The sequence below is a fragment of the Rhagoletis pomonella genome, unplaced genomic scaffold (genome assembly GCF_013731165.1).
Source record: "Rhagoletis pomonella isolate Grant_MI unplaced genomic scaffold, Rhpom_1.0 Rhpom_scaffold_00882, whole genome shotgun sequence".
NCBI classification, from domain to species: Eukaryota; Metazoa; Arthropoda; class Insecta; order Diptera; family Tephritidae; genus Rhagoletis; species Rhagoletis pomonella.
In genome coordinates this window covers 1-25,503 of record NW_023459436.1, presented here as the reverse complement: position 1 = coordinate 25,503, position 25,503 = coordinate 1, and the positions used below count along the sequence as shown (strand labels likewise).

Below are 25,503 nucleotides of genomic sequence, written 5' to 3'. Positions count from 1 at the left end.
GGTGCAAAATATGTCAGTAGTCCATAACGAAGATACGTCAGGCGGATCGACCGATAAATTGATTGACTGACTAACTTATTTACATACACACTTTCATGCATATTCATGCAGACGTAGTACATTCATAGATATATTCATATAGGCGAACTGGCGGCTTGGTGACTTGACTTGGCTAAAGATTGGCAGTTGCACAACGAACAGCATCATGTGGCATAAATGAGTGAGTGTTGGAGGAAAAAGTGAAAAAGTGAAATTTTTCACGACTTAATGCCTAACCGTAGCCAACAGCTGTATCCGCACAATGTATGTACATCGGTGCGTCTACATAAATTTATTTAAATAAGCGAAAGCGCCTTAGGCGGCACTCGAACTCTATGATCACGCATACACACATACAGATGTTTGCGTTTTCGCAATTATGTAGCGTCAAGGCATACACAGCCTCAGCTGTACGCAGGTGTTCAAATGTTTTGTGCGCTTTATTGGCCACACGGGGAATGTTTCCATTGCAGGAGCGTGTCGGATTGCTGGAAGTACTAAATGAATATTAATTTTTTGCTTATTGAAATCGTTTTTTGTAGTAATTTCCATGAAATTCCCAAACTGATTGATGGGAAGTGAAAGGCATTGAACCATAATATAATAACACTGGATTACAAAACTTTAATTTGGTTTTTGTTCTCCAGACGCCACTATCCCATTTGTATGTATGTAGAATCCCATGCTGATTCCAAAAATCGAGTTAATTTTTTATTCTATGAATACGTTTTCGAGATATTTTCAATTTACTGTTATTTAGCTTAAAGCAAAAGGTGGTTCCACTTGGTCGCTTATATCTCAAGAACCAATTTAACAAACTACTCGTACTCCATGACAAATCAAAGCTAACGAAATTTTCCATAGATCGTCTATACGTCACTTTCTGGTAATACTGATAGTTTATGACAGATTAATTAAACATTCCAGTTTTTTTTTGATGAAAAAAAAATAAAAATCAAAGTTTTAACGGGAGAAAGATTAAAAAACTAACAGGTTCTGTGTCAAAACATATAGCTGATTCATGAGTGTAAAGGTATGAAAAGCAGTTTGTTTTTTTAAATACTTAAATAACTAACTTTTTAGGTTTGTAGTTTGCTTTGCAAACGTGGTAATTTATTTTTTTTTTTGACTATCAGTCACAGCCATACCATTTTCACGATTTTTTTTTTCGTTACGCGCCGAGAAACACTGGTTAGCAGTTGAACGTATCGTTCAGTTCCTTGCATGTGGCGTTAAACTTGTGGGTTAGGAAGTGATCGGTTTTCAAATTCTAAATATTCCTTCAAATGGTTTTGCGGAATGTAGTAATTGGCGGTTCTGTTGAAATATTGTCATCATCCAAATCGATCATAGTGAAATAATTGGAGCAGTCAAAATTAATTTTACGTTTCTTGTACTCTCTTAAGTTCTTCTGTATCGCAAAGTTTGTCACGTTAGTGCGTACGTTTTTATTGCCTGGTCGCGTACTGAATCAGGATCATCGTATAGCATGACATTTGCTGGATGAGCAGAGTATGAGTTATTTCTGCCACTCCTTGTAGGGAAAAAAATGCATGAGGCGGATATATTTGAATAAAAGCGGACTGCCGTATATTACAGAATGGTAGTATTTAATGTTAAAGTACATGGGAACATAAACTCTTATAAGGTATTCTTCTAGAGTTTTACAAGGTGGTAAAATCGTAAAATTCGATCGGCCTTGGTTGGCCAACGGGACTGCGCACAGGTCCAGGTTTTATGTTAGATATTTTTTTTTTTTGTAGAGCATTCAATTCAGAAGAAAAATCAGCATTGGCCATGTTTATACCGTAAAATGCCTCTGATCTATAGAATTTTGAAGAAGAACAATCAAAGATTACGTGAATTTCAATGGGAAATCTTTGCATGCCTTGGTCGAGCACTTAATATTAATATTAAGAGCTCAAATTTTCAGGGAACTTATTCTTGTTATTTCCCACAAAATTTCGAGGTGGGAGTAAGAAAAAATTGTTCACAAAAAAGCACCCTAATGTACAAGCTTGCTCTAATATTCACACTGAGTTAAACAAACGTGTTAAGCAGAAGTATAGGAATAGGATTTATGTATATTAAGAACCATACAAGATTGAAAGTAAAGTTGAGAATGTAGAAGAAGAAAGGGATAAAAGCAAAGATGGTAAATTTAAATACTTAATATAATGACAAATGTGGGAGTGACTCTGTATGTAGGTGTAGAAAATAATGAAGATAAAGTTCATGACGAGCGTAAAAGAAAAGGTCATCACATAAATTAATAGATAAACATAAAGATACAAAAATGATGGACACAAAGATTAGACAGAGGAAGCTATAGAGATAAAAAAGAGACCAAGAAAAAGATAAAATTGAATAATGAGATGTGTTATGTGACTGTACATATATTAGATATGTTAAGCTAACATTGTTTTTGAAAAAAAAAAAATCTACCGTGACGTTTTCAAGAAAACAGGCTTTAAAATTAAATCGCGATTTCCTAAAAGTCCTCAAATTTAACATACGACAATCATTTGTTTAAGCGACGACATGTAACCATAGGTGGGCGTGGCTACGCCTCTTTTTCAAAATTTTTAAATTTTTAAATTTTCTTCTAAAAATTATTGTAATTTTGAGTGAATAATCTTCAGTAGTCACTCGAGTTGTAGTGTACACAGACGAACGGATGGACGGGCATGGCCTAATCTTTTCATTCTGATCATTTATGTATACATTTGTCTAGCACTATCTCGATGCGTTTTGCCTGTTACAAACAACCGTTTTGTGAACAAAATTATAATACCCTTGTGCACAAATGCGCTCGGGTATAAAGACTCGGGTTGAAAGCCACTCACTGGATCCACGGTACAAATCAGAAAACCGTCGGAATGGGTGGCATCGTGATTGAATATTACGTGCCGCGCCCATCTCTAATACATACACTCATATGTACATATGTACATATGTGCATATGTATTTATATACATATGACCACAGCCGATAGAGCTTCAACCAACCTCATAACACTTTCCAATCGCCGCAGCATTACTTTTGTTTAGTTAACAATTTATTTGTCGTTTACCGTTTGCCATTTCGGTTTAGCTAGCTCACTGCGTGTTGCGCTTTGTTTGCTTTTTATTTATTCAGCGGGTGGCTTATGTTTGTGTATGCATTTGGGAGGTACATACATACGTACTTCTACACTTGATTATCCTAAAAGTGCGTAATGTTTTTCATTTATTTTTTGCTTGTACTACTTAGCGTTGCTTTACATGTTTAACAGCAGGCCCAGCGGCAGCCAACAACAATAGCTTTAGCTCAGGGTTGGTTACTCATACACCCAGGCATACTTAAATACGGCGCGTATACACAGCTGCGTCAACAAGTTCACACCTTTTACAATGCTGTGACCTGTGCTGGTGCTTTCGCTTTTGTACTTTTTCCGTAATTTTTATTATTTTAGGAACTTCTTACTCTTATTTTTTTTGACCGCTTATTCTTGCTTAGCTATCCAGGTATTTAATTAATGTAGCCTTAATTAAGTGGAAGCCATTGCAGTATATTTGAAACTAAAAATATACGTCACGTGACGAATTGTTAATAAAAAAACCCACTCATAAATTTGCGCTTAAGTACTTCTGACATTATTGTCATTCTAAGACTGGGTTGCTCTTTAAATCACCAATTATTAATACTTCGCGAAAATTATTGCCGATTCATAAAAAGTGTGCGAAAGACCATAATAAACACAAAACTCGGAAATTCAAATAGAAATTAAGGTTAAATCAGACCAAAATAGAGTTTCGAAATCGTGTGTTAATCCAACCAACTATCAAAGAGGCTTATTACCGGTAACAGTAAAATAATATAAGGAAAAATGCGCTGGCTTAGAGCGAAAAGTGGCTGGGTCTTCTTCTTTTGAAACTCATATTTTTATAGAGCCAGTAAGAGATAGTTAAAGTGCGTAGTTTCCAAAGGCTTTAAGGTACTTGGTTTATCTCTTTCCGTTTGTATTCAATGAAAGGCAAATTTGCTTCCAATTATAATAGTAATTGCTGATCTTACAAATAGAAAACGATGATTTCATATGAGATATAAAAAATCGTTGCTAAATTATCTTTTCCTTGATGACGCGGCTTATTTTTAAGAAATATTTTTCGGATAGATACAACTATGGAGTAGGACCTTCATTCTTTTAACAGAAAGTATTACAAAAGGTCCTTTAATTATCTGCGAAAAGAAAGGTCGCGATACTAGCGCCAAAAGCAGTGGCGGTCAGTTTTATTTCGCTAGACCAACTTTAGAAGTAGTCTCAAATAACATAAATTGTATTACAATATGCAGGATTAATATACTTTATTCTATATTTAGCTCATATTGTCGTTAAAACAACAAAACCGCGTATCGTCATTCTGTAAAACCGCGTAACTGACATTTGCTGCCAAAACTTGGATTTGCTCACACAGGCTCTTGGCTCAATCCTGATCCATTGGTCCTGAAATATACTAGCCAGAAATGCGATGGCCTTATAAAAATGAGAACCATTTTGAAATATGCGTGTTTTTACTCTCTAGAAAATGTGGCAGTTTTCTTGTTTTTAAATAAAGTGATTGAGGTTTGAACTTTGAAAATGACGACCATCGTTTACAATTACAAAAACATATTTAAAAATACCAAATTTTTCGTTTGAACATACATACATATGTATGTATATCAGACAGCCCCAAAAGTGTACGGACTTTACAACTTTATGGGTGGATCTACTCACTTTTTAGCCATATTTTATTTTCTAACATTTTTACCAACAAACGCTAAACCTCTACCAATATTTTTCGGAAAGTGAGAAAAGAGATTTAAATGAACGCGGTGTATAAATATGTTGTTATATCGAACACAACTAGAATAAAAATTAAAAGTTAACTTTGACCATAACCAATAAAAAAGTGAAATTGCAGCCGTTTATGTAAATATTTTTCGTTTACAATATGTTTGTTGGGGCCACTGCCCCACTAATGGGTTGCAAATTTTAATAAACAACTTTTGTATTGGAGAGTAATTGTTTGAGCCTCCTATTAAATTAATACAGGGCTTGAATTACGACATCCGTGATGGATTTTTTGAGATTACGGCATTCGGCGCGAGCTCCCGTTTTCAGTCCAAATTGTATTGGAGAGAAAACAGGTGTAATTTTTATACCCGAGCGCACTTGTGCACAAGGGTATTATAACTTTGTTCACATAACGGTTGTTTGTAACAGGCAAAACGAATCGAGATAGATATAGACAAATGTATACATAAATGATCAGAATGAAAAGAGAAATCGATTAAGCGGGGACTGTCTGTCCGTCCGTCCGTCTGTGCACACGATAACTCGAGTAAAAATTGAGATATCTTAACGAAACTTGGTATGTGCATTTCTTTCGGGAGTAGGACGGATGGTATTGAAAATGGGCGAAATCGGACAATAACCACGCCTACCTCCCATATAACAGTAATTTTTAAAAATACGAAAACTGCGATATTTTAGTAACTACTGAAGATTATTCACTCAAAATTGATATTTGCAATAATTTTTAGACGAAAAATAAGAATATTATACATTTTTGGAAAATGGGCGTAGCCACGCCCACTTATGGATACATGTGCATATCTTGGTAACCGCTACACCAATTTTTTCCAAACTTGGCACAGTTGTTAGTCTTGCTACAGCATACCAAATGGCCGAAAATTTTTACAATCGAACAATAACCACGCCTACCTCCCATATAACGGTAATTTGGAGAAATATGAAATCTTCGATAAATCAATAAATATTAAAGATAATTTACTCAAAATTGATGCTTGCAACAATTCTTTACCAAGAAATACGTTTATGATAAAATTTTGGAAAGTGGGCGTGGCACCGCCCACTTATGATCACATATATGTATCTAGGTAACTGTTCTACCAATTTGTACCAAACTCGGTATGGTTATTGTGCTTGCCACATAGAAGCAAAACGTTGAAAATTATTGGAATCAGATTCAAATTACGACCACTTTTCATACAATGGCAAATTTCAGAAATGCTTGAAACTTCAATATTTCGAAATTTAAGGACGCTAATTTACTCAAAATTGATACACACCGGCTTGCCATGTAGTGGTAGCTTTCGCAAAGGTGAAAATCATATACTTAGTAACTGCGCCGGGTATTTAATGTTCGGCTCTGCCCGAACTTAGACTTTCTTACTTGTTCTTTATTAATTTTGTGTGCTTTATTGATAGCGTTTTCAAATTTTATTTCATTCGACCACGGATGCCGTGATTCGGGAACATTTTTGTGTATAGGTTTTGAAATTAATAACCACCGTCGCGAAATTCAACCTGCTCTGGTAACACCACCCAACATAAATTCGCCTTGATTTATCCTATACGATTAGAAACTATCTATTAATGCTTCTTTTAAAAAATCTACCAACTTCTACCATTTTTTGTATTATGTAAAATCGACCACTATTAATTTTTTCGAATTCCAGGCCACACCTATCACTCATTTACGTACGTGTAACCAAACTTTTTAATTAAAATTACTGTTTTTATTTCACTATTTCATTTTCAATTCATTTTAAATATGTTGCCTTAATTAAAACAAATAATTTATATTTTTGAGCAAAAATATTGTGTTGCATTAAGAGCAGTGAGTCATAAAAGCTAGCAGGTATCATTTTGGAAAAAATTTTCCCTACTCATACAGAAATTGATAGCTTTTTCGTGGTCAGCGTGTTTTAGAACTTACTAAAAGGAATAAGAAAAAAAATATTTCTCAGTTTCACCGAAATTTACTGTCAAATTGTTAGTCTAATCCTTACTCAATTTTTATGAAGCCGTCATAATTAGAAAGCTTGCAATTACGTTCCATGAACTATTATTGTTAAAATATGAAGAACTAGCCTTTGGCCCTAAATAAATATCTCATATTTCACAAAATCCCATTAACCAATTTTTAGTTAAACAATTAAAGTTTATTTTTTTTCCTCTATGTGTACCTTTCTATGCATCTTATGGCTTTTTCCTTTCCCTCAAAACAAGGCACCGTCTTATATGGCAGCATTTTAAAGAAAGAACGCGCAAGATGCCTGTGAAGATGCTGAGAAAAGAGCACGGACACTTGACAGCACTGGCGCAGGGCAGAATAAGTGCAACATTATTTCGAGAAAATAATACATGCCATTAGTACTTTATTTCACAAAACTGCATACATTAATGACCAAATATGTATGCCAAACGCAAATTTCATGGAAAGCCTTAATGACATCGAGAAGTACGAATACGAAGGATATTTAAGTAATGGATATAGTCGCTTTGCATAATTTCAATTAAGCAGCAGATATCTAGTACATACATACATACGTTTACGGCGCTATCATTGACAGCCCTCCCGTGGGTACAAAGACACCATGACGACTATCGCAATAACACTCACAGCAGGCATGCATTTGCGTTAGCAAGCGATTTAAGCCTCAGCAAGTGTTTGCTCGCTTGCAGGATTGTACGAGTACATATGTATGTGCATTGACTTGTATGGCGGGGCAATTGAGAATTGGGAATTTTGCGCACAGCAAAAGTCAGCCAACTAACAAATGAAAATAGTGTCGAAGCTAACTTGTTTACCAGATCTGCATGCATAAATGTACAAATGCATATGTATCCTGCGCCTATGTGCGCACGAATCATAGTGTCTACGACGCTCAGCGTTGCCGTTTTTATACAATTGTATCATTTTTGATACTTTTTTTTCAAAACTTTAAGATTTGATATTTTAATACTTTTTGTTCACAAATGCCCCATTTCGATATTTTTGTCTGGCAGAAATGAATTTTTGAAAACTATGAATAATAAATATTACTAGTTTAAAGCAAATAATATTTTTCTTGTTATTTAAAGTCTTGAAATTTTATTTGTAAATACTTATATGTTTCATTTGGTAAATCTTATATCTATCTATATATATTATATATCTATCTATATATTATCTGTTATAATCGCACAAAACCATTGCGCAATATCGGGCTTGTGTCGGTCGTTTGTGTGGTGTATGGGGTCGTTTGTACTAAATTGCACAGTTATTGTGCTAAAATAAAAATCATTTAGATACTGTGCTCATGCTTGTGTTATTGTACAATAATTTGTGTTGCGTATAGCGACAACTGCGCAATTTTTAGTATAATTTTTATTTTGGTATCCAATAATGGCTGTAAAATAATGATAAGAGCGTAGTAAAAATACAAATTGTTAAAATGTTATTTTTTCCACAATACTGACTTGTGCAAGTCTCGGGTTGCGCAATCATTTTGTATGGTTTAGGGCCCTATAAGTTTTTTTTCGTTATGCAAATAAGCATTCAGATTCTCTGTTTTAGTTAAAGCAAATAATATAATTTTTTTTTTATAACTTTGGACTTAATTATAAAATTTTATTTACATATTATTTGTTCTTCAAATAAAAGTTTTAAAAATATCAGTTGTTTGCTTTTGATAATTTTAGATAGTTTTTCTGCTTGGCAACTGATATGTTTTTTTCAAGCTCGCGGCAACGTTGATGACGCTGCGTCATATGGAATCGTGCCCTCGCCTTGCATTTGTATATGCACAGACATATGTATACAACTACAACGCTTTGCAAAATTCGTAAAAGTACACACCAATAGTACATGAAAATGCACTGGCTTATAGTTCCAGCGGTATTTGCATTATCCGCTTAGTGTGTGGAAAATGTGTAATTTTCAAGATGACAACAATCAAACCAAAGCATACTTGACTTGCACACGCAACTACGGCTGCATTCACTAAGCTGACCCCATTTTAATTGTATGTATTCGCATAGAAAAACGTAGTAAAAACATGAACTTTAACGGTGGCAGTTGTGAGTTGTGTGAGCCACGGAAAGGATTTAGGCTTACACAAAGGCGTAATAACGGTGCACTTTTTTTTAATACAAACGAGTACATACAAAAGTACTAAAATATACACAGTTAGTACCCAGCAAGCATTTTCGGTCGTGAAGATGTCTTTCGCAAGTTTCTTTTCTTACTTACATCGGTGTCCCTTTTGCATATACATTTTTCCTGGAAAAACTGTTGAGCCGATTTTTCGAAAAGGTCTTGTTTAGTAGATAATTAATGCAGCTTTTAGAAATTATGAGACCGCCCTAAATTCGAAGAAACATAACTTTTTTTTCCTATTTCATTGTTGCAACATTTCTGTATTAGGTGGACCTAAATATTCAGAACTTTCGGAGAAATTGCGGGCAACCTTCCTCTTTCTAACAAAATAAACCAAAAAAAAATTACCACATTTAGAGCACACCTAATATCCCCCAGTCTGAAGATACATAGATGTCCCATTGGCCGTCAACGTTAAAAAATCAATGACATATTCGAATTTTGCAGAGGAATTGGTTGACTAGGAACAAAAATAATTTTTTTTATTACTTTTTAACCGACTTCCAAAAAAGGTGGAGGTTATCAGTTCGTCGGAATATTTTTTTTATTTTTTTTTTTTTATGTATGTTACCGCATAACTTTGGACCACGTCAACCGATTTCTTTTTGCATCGGAAAGGTAGTGTCTAAGAGGTGGGCCCATACTAATTTGGTTAAGATCCGATCATTGGATCATGAAATATATAGATATATATATATTTTTTTTAAGTCGGTTTTTTTTTTCTAAAAATTACTTGTTGGCTTATTCAATTTCGAACATATTTTAAAGCAAATAGATTTTTTGAAAGAGGCACATAATGCGTTTGTTCGCTGATTATTGCCATGTTTTTAGCAAACAACACACCTCTTACGTCCTGTTTCACTTTTGCGCTTAGGCCCATCTATCACCGCTTCCAATGATGCTCTTTTGTTTTCGGTAAGATAATCAATTCGTTGGGTAGCCAGCTGTGCTTTTTTTCGACATGGAGATTGTAAAAAAGGCGCAAGTCGAATCGGTTTACTTTTCATATACTGCTTCATGATTTTCTTCCCTTGAGTTTTACCATATTATCGATTGCCTGGCACTTCGTCTCACTCAGCTCTTCTGCGAAAGTTTTATTCATATGCGCAGAGTTTATATGCTCGATCGAACGACGTATCATCTCGGGATGGCTGTTCAATACTACTAGTAACAAAATGAAAGTGAATTTCTTCGAATTTATTTAAACTCATTATATTCGATAGCACCGAGAAAAGGAGAAATGTTGACCAATAAAGCCCAGTTGCCCTTTTGCTTAGTGTATATTTCTGACTGTTGCTTGATTCATTTCAGCATCTTATTCAATTGAAAACGCCGCGAATTCCTGGAGGAACCTATCGCGTCAAATTTTGGCAGGTACATTTTTCTTGATGTTAGTAATATGTATTTTGAATTTTTAATTTGAAGCAAATCGGACCATTAATGAAGGTTTCGGAATAACTCCACTCCTGCTCCACCTACCGGAAAAACAAACAAAATGCGCACCTCCCCTTTGAAATGTCTTTCGAACAAAAGAATAATCATTCAGATCGATTGAGAAACATGGGAGCAGTAGGGAGGAATAGATTTGTATGGGATTTCGTTAGCGTATTAATATATAGATAATATTTTGTTGTTGCAAGTGATGCATTGATCATCTATTTAATGCTCAGCTGTAAAATTCGCTATACCAGTTAATCTTTACATATACTTTCTTCTAAATACTGGCTGGGTATGAACATACTTATGGATTTTGCTTTGTGAGCTTAAAAACATACATACATAGATTCGCGCGTACATATGTATGTATGCATTTATGTTAATTTGTCATTATGTACTTATTATAAGCAGCTTGTCACAGGTCTCTCGATTTGACTTGCGCTTCTGGGCAAAAGCGAAAATGCACAATTCAACCTATATATACATATGTATATATATGTATATATTTATACATACGTATGTATGCACATGTGTATGTTCTTATGTAAGTAAAAATTGTGCCTGCATATAAATATTTTATCCTTCTTGATTTTTGCGCCCGCAAATAAATATGTAGGTACATATATACATATTTTTAACCTGTTAAATATTAACCTACATGCGTTTGTAAACACATATGTATATATATGTAGACATGTTCACACATTTAAGTGCTTTCGCAATTTATTTGTGCAGCTAAGCGTGTAATCTGCTCTGGCAACTTATTTCTGCGTTTTACCTTAACTAACTGGAGCAGGCAACCATTGAGCTAATTTGTACAGTCGCATAGGTAAGTAAGTATGTACATTCATAGGTATGTATGCATTTGTATAAGTATTTTGATATTGCTAGGAAAATAAATATTAACTCCCTCTGCTGTCACATTAATAAAATTGTGTTCACATACATACATACATATGTATGGAAAAGTACATGCCCATTCGTTTGTTCGCACCGTCATGCCATTTATTTTTAAATATGCATAAGTAATTGCATTCGCAGACGCAATTTTTTTAACGACATATTACGGTCTATTTATTTATTTGACAGATGGCTAATTAGTAAGAAGAATATTTTAAATACACTTTAAGCAATTATGTACATAGCGGAGAGGCGTCAACTTTTTTAATTTACACTTACCGGGTAAGGGTACGTATTAGGGGTGTTAATTTTTCGGCTTTTTCCGACCCCGGGGTTTTCGGGATGGCGTTGTCACATTCCCGGGATCCCGGAATTAGTCCCGGGATTTAGGCATTCATTACCTTTCAACATCTTGAATCGAAAAAATTGCTTCTATAATGTTTGAGAAGCTTTCCTACCATGAAATAAATAATAATAAAAGGGTTTGAAACCTACATTTTTGTTTAAAGTGGCTTTTTTATTTTTTGTCTCTGACCGTAGGATTTATTTTGAAGGACTTTGTTATTTCAAAGATATGATTTATCCTAAAAATTGTTAAAAAAATTCAATGCAATGGAGAATAAAAATATGGGTAACAAACGCAATAGGAAATATCTTTAGAACTTAAAAGATTCAAATTTTTTTGGATTCATAAGGACTGATAGGTAATTTTTAAGCTATCAGAGTTAGAAGAACGAAACTCGAGGATGTTGTCGAGTTTATAGAAGGCCTTAACATATAACTTTTTCAAAAACAAATATTGCGAAATTTCAAGGATAAAATTTTAAAATTACATTTTCAGTATTTACCAGCCCTTCTGCACCAGAAACTTTTATCTGTTTAAATTCTAAAAGTTTTCCTCATTAATTTTATACCCATACTTCTTCTCTAAGGACATTTCGCTGAATTTTTTAAAATCATTTTTAAATTACTGACGTCAGAGTGAAAAACTAAAAACGCATTTTTACTATATTTGGCCCATGGTTACGCGCATAAAAAATCTGACAACCCTAACCAGTGGCAAAACCGCCTAAATCGCCGTTGTGGCAAAACTGGGATTTGATAACCCTGAATTCCAGGCATCGAGATTTGTGCATACAAATCGTTAAATCGGTATTAAAACAACAGATTTGTAAAATAATATTTAGAGAAAATACCGCCTATCAAGGCAATGCTTTCAAAGAATAAACCGTTTTTTCGCTCGTAAGATAGGTGGTTTTGCAATTGGTCGATGGGCGGTTTTGAAAACACATCGACGATATAAATATTATATATATTCGTTATGAGACAAAATAGATATATAACGTAAGTTTCACTTCTCCCTTGTGGCCCAGGTGCACTTACTTTTTTAAATATATGTACATACTCGTACATATGTAGGTACATAATTAGTTCTATCACCAAGATTTATCGCTGCAATAAATACAAATCAAATGTGATGTAAGTTTCTGGGACTAAATTGGATATAATCCAAACTTCTGGTAAAAGTTTTTGCAAATTAAAATGTAAAATTTTCCAAGACTACGATACACAAATTTTAACGGCTTTTTGTTTGCGGTCGTAGTAAACAAAAACATCACGAACACATAAAATTTTGCAAAACATCTAGATTTACTTGTTCATAGTTCGAAAACATATTTCACCAAGTCGCTACGTGTTTGGCGAGTTTGCCAAAGTTGTAAATTTTCGTAAAAACGTACAGACTGTTGAAGATACTTGTATGTAAATAATTAATGCATACATGTGTACATATGCAGGGTGGTTCAGATCTTTGACAGCAATTATTTGTTAATGTTGTTTTTTATTTTTTTCTTTTAGACGATTGGCCCTGCGAGCTTTGGCAAAGTTAATCATGGAACGATACTCAGTTGAAGAACGCATAAAAGTGATCTTAATGTTAATGTAGATTAAAAAAACAAAAGAACTAACTATCATGAGCGATAGAGCACACTTTCACCTAAACGGATAAGTTAACAAACAAAACTGCAAAAAAATCTATGCACCCATAATAAGTCGTTGTTTGGTGTGGTTTTTGGCTTAGCGAAATCATCGGGCCATACCGCTTCAAACATGATGCCGGTAACGCTGTTACTTTGAAAGGTGAACGTTTTCTTAGACAATATGTAATTTCAACAGATCGGTGCCACTTGCCACACTGCGCATGAAACTGTGGATCTATTGCGAACATTTGTGGTCTTATTGGCTCACCCTATATTTATTTATTTGTATTACAAGAAATGTGTATCACACATATGATAAAGTTTATACAGATGTATAAGAACAGAAATACCATACCAAAATTATTCGTCTAAACTAACTTTGCACATTTTGGCAGTGCCTTGGACCAAAAACGTGTTTTCCTATTGTTTCGGACAAATTAATACAACAACTTGATAACAACATAACATTGTTTACAAGAATAGATGCACGCATAGATACAATATGTATGCAATTATATATACATTTGGATATGTAGAAATGTAGATATGTACATGTACATGTATGTATATAAAGTTTTATTATTTAGCAGTAAGTTGGGCATACTTCAACGTATGTATGTAGAGTGGTGGGCTGCTATATGCTCTTTATTAAGACTTATTGTTATTGTTTTCATTGTTACTGAAAATGACATTTCTTAGACTGCTATTGTGTTAGTATTTTAAAAGTTGCAAAGTTTTAAGCCAAAAATTAAAAAATAAGTTAACGTATGTATGTACATGAGGTTGGTCTAATTTTTTTTTTTCCAGATACCTACCAGAACTTAAGCATATTGAAAACAAAGATACTCGAGTATTTTAATTCGGCGCTTTGAAGTTTTGCATAATATTTCATATCGACAACTCTCGCCACACAGTATAAATTGAAAATTGCTCAAGAACGCTCTAGTTAAAAATTTGTTTGAAAAATGCTTTATCTCAGAATTTGGTTGAAGAACTCCCTATCTATAGAACATCAAATTCTTTAACCACCAAACTAAAATTTTCTTGAACCTCTTTCTTGTGATGCATGTTCGATTAACTTATTCTTTAAATTCTAGCCCAATTGAAATTTTTAAACAGGTGAAAACCCTACAAGTTGTTTAGAGATGAGTAGTTTCAAAACCATCCGATTGATATTGTTGTGATTAATTCAAATTATTAAATAGTTTGAATTTAGCCTTCTTAAACCTTTTACATGCATATGTGTTTCAATTACCTAATTGCTATAATTAAAGTGGAATTTGATTTTGCAAACAGGTGGCAACCCTACATGTACTTGTAAAAACAAGGCCTTTTAAAAACCATTTGTATTGTCATAATTAATTTGACTTATTAAATAACTTTATTTAGGTTTAGTGTTAAAATAGGTGGCAACTCTCTTCAAAATATTCTCAAACCACAACTTCTTTCGTCTGACATCCATATTGTGATACACATTCCACTTACCAAATTTTCATAACCCGAGTAAATTTGGACTTTTTAAAAAGATGAGAAATAAAACCATTTCAAAACCATTTCGAGTGATACCGATAATGTAATAATTCCGTAAATTCAGGTTGAATTTGATTTTTTTAAAAAGGTGGCAGCCCTCCATTTGCATGTATTGATTTTATATGTATACCAAGTTAGAGTACTTTACCACAAATACTTCCGGAGGTATGTAGTATAAGAAATTCCGTTTATATGGAAGGTGATACGTCCTCTCGTCTAGTCGAAATAGAAGCTACCCTATGTAACAAACAAGCAAACTCACCTTCGTATATATAATACTAGTGAAGACCAGCATATACCCGGCGTTCTTCACCGCGCCTTAAAAGTATTTTCGTGTTGTTTGATACCCGTATTGTAATATTTCATTTATTTTACCAATTTAATTAAAAAAATTTACAAATAGGTGGCAAACCTCCTCAAAAATATTTTCGGCAGTAAACTTTCCTAAACCTCTTCAGTTTGATACCTATATTGCAAAATATTTTTTTTTGGTTTTCAATTATATTAAATTTAAAATTTTCAAACATGTGGCAACCTTCAACAATAATATTTTCGGCTGTAAGCCTTCCTAAACCTCATTCGTTTGATAGACATATCGCAATACTTACTTTATCTTATCAATTCACTTAAACTACAAATTTTCAAATAGGTGGCAACTCTCTAACTTTTTTCTTTCTATATTTTAAGTAAGATCTCTAGCAACACACTAGTGAAAACTGGATTCAATTTCAATCATTAGTTTTAGAGTGATGCGCGTACAAACATACAGACAGACAGACAAATCTCCTTAAAATTTTTGATTTGGCTTCTATTGCTCTAATAGCGAGTATCGATCCAGCCATTCGTGAGATAGAGCCAAAAACCGTTACCAAGGGCTTGGAAAACTGCGTTAACAGGATGTGCTAATGTGAAGCCAGCTTAGGCAGCTAAACGAATGAAATCGAGTTTCATAAATAATAGGAAGATTTGCTCTTTCGATAGTATAATATACTGAAATTTTACTGTTAGTTGTTTTGTTTTTTAATTTTTAAAAAGAAACCATTATATGGAAAATTTCCAAGCTACGGCTGGTAGGTGACAGCATGAAAATTCCAAAAAGTAGAGATAATTTTTGGACCACCCTAATTTACACACACAACTAGTTGCTCAAGTAATTATTCACATTCTCACACCCCCGAAAATGAATATTTATTATTCTGCATCTCCGCTGTTGTATTTTTTGAGTTTAATTTCAATAATTAAATGCCATCGCTAATGGCAAAAGTTCGCGCGAAAAGTAAGCCTCCGCATTTCGATTTAGATGACTTTGCAACCAATGTCAACCTCCAAGGGGGGCAACGAAATTTTAATACATATACATGTATGTGTGAGGGATACATGTATGTGTATTCTCATACATACATATCTACGCACATCTGCTCAAATAATCCGCATCGTTGCAACGCAACACAAAATCCAATATGGAAAAATTAAATTTTATTAGAGAAGTTGAAGGATATTACGCAAATTTAATGTGCTCGAAAGTTTTCGCATTAAGTTTTATTTCCCTTTAAGCTGTAACCTAAACAACTGCAATTTTAACACAATAATTAACAACAAGAATTTGGCTCATGCGTGTGCGTAGATACAAACTGTGTACATGTGTATGCACGTATGCTCATAAAAGCAGCAGTAATGATGATGGATTTACATATTTTGAATCAAAGTAGTAATTACCGCGTCGCAAGACATATTTATACACCTGCATACGTACGTAGCTATGTCGATGTAACTTGCATGAAAATGAGTCTATTCCGGTATGACCCCGGTTTCAGTTGCTCTAATCTCAACTCATTACATTTTATGCAGGATAATAACTCATAGCATAGCCTTGAAAGCACTTAAACAACTGTGGTGGAGTCCAATAAAGTACGCCATTCGTTTTTTGCTGACAGTCTAACGCAGTTAAAACGGCTAAGTGAAGCCAAGTCCTTTTCCACATTGTCTTCTTCTTTGCCTGCTGCCACCAAGTACAAAATAAAGAGGTACCCGATGATTTTGATATTTTACAAACCATATGAATATACTGGTTACTCGTAACTGTATTTAGACCAATTTATGTGAGGTATTACAAAACTCAACACCAAATATCCTCCACATCACATCTTGCTTTGCTGCTTTACTTACCAGTACGCCATGGCGTATGAGTAACAACAATGTCTACATTCAATTTAAACATATACATAGTACGGCCATAGCATAGAGGGTGGCGACGAAAAATTGTCGCACAGGTTTTTTTTATATAACAGGGTATTTTATAGATTTTTCGAAAAATGTATTATATTTTTAATTTTTTGCATATTTTACTTTAATTTTACTAATTAGTTTGAAAATTTTAATCCTAATTTGCATTTGCCAGCAGAGTAAACTTTGTGAGATAAGTACATGCGGCACGCAAGTCTTTTTCAGGTGTATTTTTTCTTAAACTTTGTATAAAAAAAAAATTAAAAAAAAAGAAAAAACTGTATAGGGTTGGTTGAATAAATAGCCGCCCTAGTCACCTGTTCCGAATTTATTCGATTTCTGAGTCTGAGAGCTTATGGCGGACAAAAGGGAGAGTATCAGCCTATGGTTACAGAGGAGGAAATCAGCCTATGGTTACAGAAGATGTATAACAAATTAACCGACGAAGACTTGCCTGCCTGTTTTGCTTTTCTCTTAAACTGATTAATAAAAGTTAAGTAAAATCTGTAGAAAACTGACAATAAAATACTAAATACCACATGGAAAGTCTCTAGCATATGCTCTTCAATTGCTCAATTTATTACTCCTTTAGGGACTACTATCTAGGACCATTTCTAAAATAGTTAGAAAGCAACTTAATTTATATAATCCAACAGACCGATCAATTATAAGTCAGGATGGTTTACCTTTGCGATTCAGAGCCAACAGATTAAGTGAATAAATTGTGTACTGTAATTTTCTAAATAGTTTTTTAAGTATTTTCACTTTCATGTAATTCTCAAATATGTAAAGTCAAATGTAGCTATAAGAAAGCGTACTGTTTGTAAGCAAGGTTAAATAAAATGAATTATGCCGAAAAAAATTATACCTCTGTTTTTTGTTAAACCAAAAAATATTTAGAGGTCGTTCAAAACGCTCAAAATTTTCCACGTATTTTATATGGGGAAAAAACAAGTTTTCATAGGAATGAGAATCTATATTTTTTAAACGGAAAACTTTGCTTCTCTTTATGAGACTGCCAATAATAATACTCAGTTGATTATTTTACCATTTTTAAATACAAGCGATTTTTTATGGGTCCCCTATTGAATTTTTTGAGGGTTTTAGTGGTCCTATAAGAAATAGTTAGTAATAGAAAATGGTTAAATAAATAATTGGGTACTATTACTGAAAATATCAAAAAGATAAATAAAGTTTTCCGATCAAGAAATGTGCATTTTCAAGAATTTTTTACCGTTTCTACGAACCCAAATTTTTTCCCCATATAAAATACATGGAAAACTTTGAGTGTTTTGAGCGACCTCTAAATTATTATATTATTATTATTATATAATAGATTGCCGCTTACATATATGTTAGTGTTTGGCCGAGCTTCTTCTCCGATTTGTGGCGTGCGCCTTGATGTTGTCACACAAAGCGGAGGGACCTACAGTTTTACGCCGACTCCGAACGGCGATTGTATTTTGATGAGAAGCTGTTTTTCATGGCAGAAATACACTCGGAGGTTTGCCATTGCCTGCCGAGGGGCAACCACTATTAGAAAAAAGCATTCTTTATTTTTTTATTTTTTTGAAGTTGCGTTGAACAGGGCTTGAACGTAGGCCCTGCCGCCCGCATATGCATATATCGCAATAAAAACACAATTTCAATAAAAAACATAACATTTTTTTAATCAACCCCTTCGGTGTTGGTGCCAAGCTAGTATCATTCCTGTCTTTAATGCTTGACCAAAAATACTCCTTCATAAATGCGTTACGTTAAAGCTGTTTTTGACCTTTAATAAAGTGTAATTTTGATTTAGTTAAAATTTTGATTAGTCAAAAAACCGAGAGTGAGCAAAAAGCGTATTCGAAAATAAGTGGCTTTCTGAAACGACCCTTTCTGTTTGTTGAAATACTATTTTCCGTCAAAAAGGCACCAAATGGTGTTAATTATGGCGCTGTGAATTTAAAGTGTGCGCACAAATAAAGCACAGAAAAAATGGAATCAAAGCAAGCCAACATTTCGCCAATGCACCGGTGTACATAATTCGGTTACGGCCAACATTTGTTCCATTGTATGTAGCTCAAGGTCGCAGATGTTTGCACTTTGAGTGTTTCCCTTTTTTTCTGTGTCGAACCGCTGAAGTTTGCTTGCCATTTGTTTGGTACTTTCACGTTTCATCTAAGTTATTGCCGAAATATTTGTACATACACACATGCATACTATATCCACTAGCTTAGGGTGAAAAGTTGCTAAATCCACTTTTTGTGAAAACTCATATTTCGATACTATAAACGTAAAGAATTCAGGTACCTGTTACATTTTTTTTTCTATTTATATTCATTGAAAGGCAAATTTGTTACGTCCAAAATAGGCACAGAGAATTCGATAAGACTAAAATGATCCCAAATGTCTTAATTAACATCGAATCCTTCTGACTCGAATGGAATTTTGCTTTGCTTTGAGCACGCAAAATTTTGTATTCAAAGTTTTTCCTCTCCTGTAAATTTTGTAAAAATTGACTTAGCAAATCTTCACTCTAACGTAGCTATGTATATATAAATTGCAGGTAAATATGTATGTATGTATGTGTGTGCGTCTTTGCAATACATTTTTTGTTTATTGATTAAAACTGTCATGGAAAAATTCACTATGAATGAAATGTTCTACAACTAAGTTATACATGCCAATCAATTCCTTTTTTCACCAAGACTCGTATTTAAAAATAAATTTTTATTTGCAATTTTTATTCAGAATTAAAAAACAAATAATTATTTTTGATTTTTTATTATGTCTTTGATAAGAGTTATTGAAGACTTTTATTTATAAAAGTCAACAATTTAGATCCGTCAGTGACTTTTACTTTCAAAAGTCATTAATATAAATCACTCACCGACTTTTATTTTTAAATAATTCGTATAAAATTCATTAACATTTTTCGCAGTTAAGAAGGCTTTGGGAAATAAAAGTTACCTACGAGACTTTTATAAGCATAATTTGAAAAATAAAGGTGAGTGACTGCTTTTTATTCATGACTTTTACAAAAAAAAAGCCGTTGATAACTGTTACGTAAGACATATAATTTAAAAATCAAAAATAACTGTTTTATTAGATAAAAACCAAATATAATTGTTATTGTGGATTTATAAAATAAAAGTCAGAGATAACGGTTATTTAAGGAGTAATTAAATAAAAGTTAAAAAATAATTGTTAAAGAACGATTTTTTAATAAAAGTTTTAACAGTTACGGTCCCTGTTCGTATCATTTGATGCCATTGCGAATGTCGAAGGAAATGAGTAAAATGATGCGAATCATTCGAACGAATGCGAATGCAACATCCCCGATGTATACTAATACTAATATTTTCTTAACCCGTTTTGTGATGAAAGCTTGATAAAACTGTCCTCCTACACTGACAAAAAAAAATAGCAAAATCAATCAGAAACATAGTTGCTCTTACCATAAACTTCAACAAAAGTGCTTTATATTGATACATATTCAATTCAGTTACGCGCAAATTAAAATGAAGCGATCGTTTTGAAAAAGCATCCATGAAGTAAATAATCAAGATAAAAAAATATGTATTTGATTTGCATATTTCCTGCAATGCAATTCGAACCTTGACCCCCTGGAAATCAACAAATTGGGGCAAGCATGTAAATGCACTTTCAAACCCAGTGGGAAAAGGTTATGTCGGGGAATGCAAAAAGTAATGGAAAGCCCCTATAACCTAAGCACGAAAAGATGCAAGAATTTCTCCACAGCGATGTCATGCGAAAGTATTGTGTCGCATGTCGATTTACGAAACTATAAATATAATCTACAAATAGAATAAAAATCAAAAGAAAAAATGATAGCCTTCCGTGCCATAGTTTTTGAACCCGTGAACACGGCAGTCGAACACGCATCCATTCGGCTACAGCAGCTGTTACGTGCAGAGATAACGTGAAAAAAAATATACTTGAGTTAATTTTCCAACTTGTTGTTTTGTTTGTGGCTTCAAAACTACACATTATCCGTTCGCTTACTTCGCATCCTTTTGTTCAACCGTAGTTGTTAATCTTTTCTTGAGAAAAAGGTAATGCATTCCCATTTTCCCACTGGCTATGTACACTTAAATATACATGGACATTCGAATACGTGCGTGCGAAATTTTGATATACAATTTTTTTTTTTAAATATGCACATTTTTTAAATTTACAGTATACTTTTTTACTATGCATTATTTCAATCAGTGTAGCATGAGGTTGGGCACTTCTAGCTGCTGTATTCATCCGCCGTACATTTTTTTTTGCAAAAAAGATTAGGACATTTTTAATTGCGCCGATATATAGTCTTTATCCCTTAACCAATTTAGACAGGGGCTTCCGTTATACGAAGAAATAGCCACGCAAGCTAAGCAACCTTAAAGATGGTTTTAGGATTGGATGTATGGATAATTTGCAAGCGAAGGTCAACATATTTGTATTCAAAAGGGTTTTTTTTTCCTAATTTATATAGAACCAATGCTACTTCATTCACCTTCATGCTGAACTCAAGCTTTTACATTGAAAATAAAATTGTTCACCGTCTTACACATTTTAATTGAACGCAACTGTTTAACAAGATTTGTTAGGATTTCAAGGACTGTTAAAGAAAATTACACAAGAGTCTCAGCATACCTTCAAAGCACAATCCAAATCAATTGCTGGACATTGCGCCACGCGATAATTAAAACTCAAACGTGCTTCATTTAGTTGAAACCAATAGTCGATTAGAGCAGCAACAAAGCGAACATAAATTGAACGCATCGACAGCAGCGCTTGATAAGCGCCATCGTTGCGAGAATTCACTCACACCAATACGCATACACGTACCCACAGGCACATGCACATACACACTTCCATATGAACATTTATAAGCTCAAATATCAAACAAAATTGCATTGAATTCCAATGGTCCATTTGCAATGCTAGCAAAAAGTATGACTTGACTTACCCATAACATTGCATTGTCGCTCTGGACTGCTCGTTTGCACGCTGGCAATGGGAAGCGTTGTTGTATTTGTAGTCACCTCTAAGCCGGAGATGCTGCTAGCTGCTACCACTGCTGCTGCTGCTCCTGTGCCTGTCGTCTGTTGTGAATTACTGCTTGGCTGCGTAATTAAATCCGCCTTCTGCTGCTGTTGTTGCTCATCCGCCGTGGTGAGCAATATATCGATATTCACCACACTACCATTGTATTCGCTGCTGTAGTCATTGTAGGAACTGCGAAAATATACGTTGTCAATTGTGCTATTGTTATTGTTTCTGCTGCTACTGTTGCTGCTGTTGCTCCTGTTGCCTCCCCTCTGTGGATTAGTACAATTCAATGTTTTTGTTGCTATGGTTGCATTATTATTTTGCGCCTCAGCGAAACCAAACAAATTTTTGCGACGTGCTGGTGTCGCACTGTCCTCCACGGAATTGTTATTTGTATCGCTGCTGCTGGTAGTATTGTGTTTGTTGTTGTTCGTTTCGGTGGACGTGAGCCAACGATGGAAGGCGTCATCCTGATCTTCTTCGCTGCTTTCGCGATTAAACGCATCCTCTTGTTGGTGTTGCGCTGTTTTGTCCTGCAAAGAAAATTCAGAGAATTTGTTGAGTTGATGGCGAGGACTTTTGTATTTGCGCTTAATGCTAAGAGCAGAGGAAAGTTTTGTTAAAAGTTTTTGCACGCCGGCAAGTGGCGAGTTGATTGTACATTTATACATATAGACCTTAAGTGCTTTTAAACCCTTAGGTTAAATGAAAGGTGCATAGGTTCTTTGGATGTTTTAATTTATTTGGCGCTTAGTGGAGTTTAATTTTAAATGGATTAAAGTGGAAATCAAATAAAATTGAGCTTGTAAGCCATTGAGGCATATCGGAGGTATTGGTTAATTGTTTCCAGTTGAAATGGAATAGGAGTAGAATTTGGTGGCATAAATAAAATGTAAAGTTATTATTTCCCTTGTTGGAATAAAAACTGTCGCTCAAAAATAAAATTATAAATTATTTGTATAACTTGTTGTTGTATTAATTGATTGATTACATTACATTCAGTTATCACATTTTAAATCAAAATTAAACAAATTAAAAATGAATTGTTAGCAATGATCCATAATTTTTCTTTATTTAAAGGATGTTTAAGAAAGGTAAACCTTACAGGGTTCGCAGAATTTTGCTTATTTTTAAATATATTCTGAAACCATTTCTTTTTTTATCACGTCCGTTTGGACCCGCTTTAAATAATTTTCATTACAAAAGTGTACCAAGCGCACGAAAATTGTTTGTCAGCCAAAGGACGGTGTTAAAGCTACACAAAGGCATTTTTTTTTTAACAGCGACTTCCGTTTTTGTATGATTTATTTACGCCCGACATCATGGAAACACCCTCAAAGCCTAATTCTATTTTTATTATTATTATTATTATTTATTAAATTGGTGCTACATAAACAAGAGACACCGCGACCCAGAAGATGTTTTATATCCCTTTGATAAGCTCCTAACCTTGGTGGCCAAAGGCACTATCTTCTTCTTCTTCTGCGGCGCTGTAATGACTTTGTCTAAAAAGAACATCATTGAAGAAAAATATCGTCAAATCTTATCAATTGTACTTAATCGGTGAATGTCAGAACTTGGAAATCTTACAGCAGCAGAGAAACCCATGTACGAAATGCGGTAACAAATCCGAGTGCAGTCTTGGGTTGAGGCAAAAAGAGAAGGAGCTTCCGTGGGGTCACTCCGACTTATTCGGTTAAAGGCTAACTGAAGTCAACAGCGTGAGTTCTCAAGTAGGTGCGAGTGCTTGTTTGGAACAAGCGACTAACTACATGTACGTGTACTCGGTTAAACAATGGGTTGTGCGCTAGGTTTGTGACCCGCAGCATAAACAAATTCAAGCCAACGAAAAAAAGGTAAATTTATGAAAATACAAAAATTGCCTTCTATAATTGGCCTCCTAAACTTTGACGACCCTTACTTACTTAAGTAAAAAAAAAAAGGTTTACATTAAACGGTTTTATTGAAAAGAAAGAGAATAGTGATGTAGATAATGTACGCTGGTACGTGGACGTTGTCGAGCAAAGATCAGAAGGGAGCTTCCGAGAGCGCTATTAAATGAAAGATCTATATCCCAGTTCGCGACGGCAATAGGTGGCGAAGAATATGGATTGCAAGCGCATAAAAATATAGCGACACTGACTAGGACAGGCTTTACGCTGGAATGATGTCACTCCAGTGAAAGATGCGCAAACTCTACACTCATGGGTAGACAACGAAAGATAAGATAAAAAATAATATTTTTCTTAAAAAATTTAAAAAATTTTTATAAATGAGATTGAATTTATTGGCCAGAAATTTACATAATTCAGTACACGTTAATACTTTATTTGTGGTATTCTTCAACAAGATACTGCACCTTTAAATCGGGTAAACCTTGTATTAAAAACTATATATGCTCATTGCGATCTCAACAGCCTCAATATTTCTCCGCGTGTAAAAAATAAATTCAATATTCTCTTACGTAAATTGTGCAATCAGCAGAAACTGGTTTGAAAAGATGCAGGTAAAATGAAGAAGAGGCAAATTGATTTTGAAATGATAGCAACAATTCAAGCGTGATTCTTATTTAGTAGAGAATGAAGTGACCAATAAAGTGCTTTGTAGAGTGAGTACATTGTCAACGAAGCGATTAAAGGTAAGCATATACCTGAGTGAAGAATATTTTGTGAATGTGTTTGTATTTGTATGGCACACATAGAAAATTATTCGCATTCATACCATGTATGTATGTACATTTATGAATATTGCTGAATTTTGTACTGCGTTCGTTACACGATATTTTTTTTATGAGTACCTAATAGATAGTTGATTGAATTGTTGTACAAAAATTGTTTTCGTTAAAGAACTATTGTGTGCTGTTGGACAGGACAAAAATAAGAGAAATTCAACGTAACATCCAAATTAATTGAAGTGAAATTGAAATTTACTTCCTGCATAACACTTTTAGGGACTTTATTTGTAGCATGATTTTTAAAGATTGAGTTTTATATCTGTAACCAGATTAGTGAAAGGGTATTCTCATGCAGTATAAGAAAAGCAGGATTTTAGTGGCAATTGCAATGCACCTCGCGAAACTGGGCCCCGGTTCAGATAATCTACATAAGTATGTCTACCCTTACTATATAAATAAAACCCAAAAAGAATAGGTCCACCTGTACCGCGCTACGGAAGTAAAACTTCTCTTGATTCATTCATAATCTTGACAGTTAGCTGTTTCTATTTACATTACACAAGATTACATAACAATGCACTGGGATGAGCGATTTCCAGTTGATCAAATTGACTTGAGTTGAGTTGAGTTGAGTTGAGTTGAGTTGAGTTGAGTTGAGCTGAGTTGAGTTGAGTTGAGTTGAGTTGAGTTGAGTTGAGTTGAGTTG

At 34.1% G+C, this 25,503-nt stretch overlaps 1 protein-coding gene across 1 annotated transcript in view; it reads right to left on the bottom strand.

Annotated features, from left to right (window-relative positions):
• LOC118751650 (uncharacterized protein DDB_G0292186-like) overlaps positions 1–22,543 on the bottom strand; it is a gene marked incomplete at its 5' end in the record, with an annotated part of 34,853 nt that extends 12,310 nt beyond the window's left edge. The window contains 1 exon segment of the mRNA XM_036486464.1: positions 22,041–22,543. Within this exon segment, the coding sequence (XP_036342357.1) occupies positions 22,041–22,543 (503 nt within the window).
• Between the last annotated feature and the right edge of the window lie 2,960 nt (positions 22,544–25,503).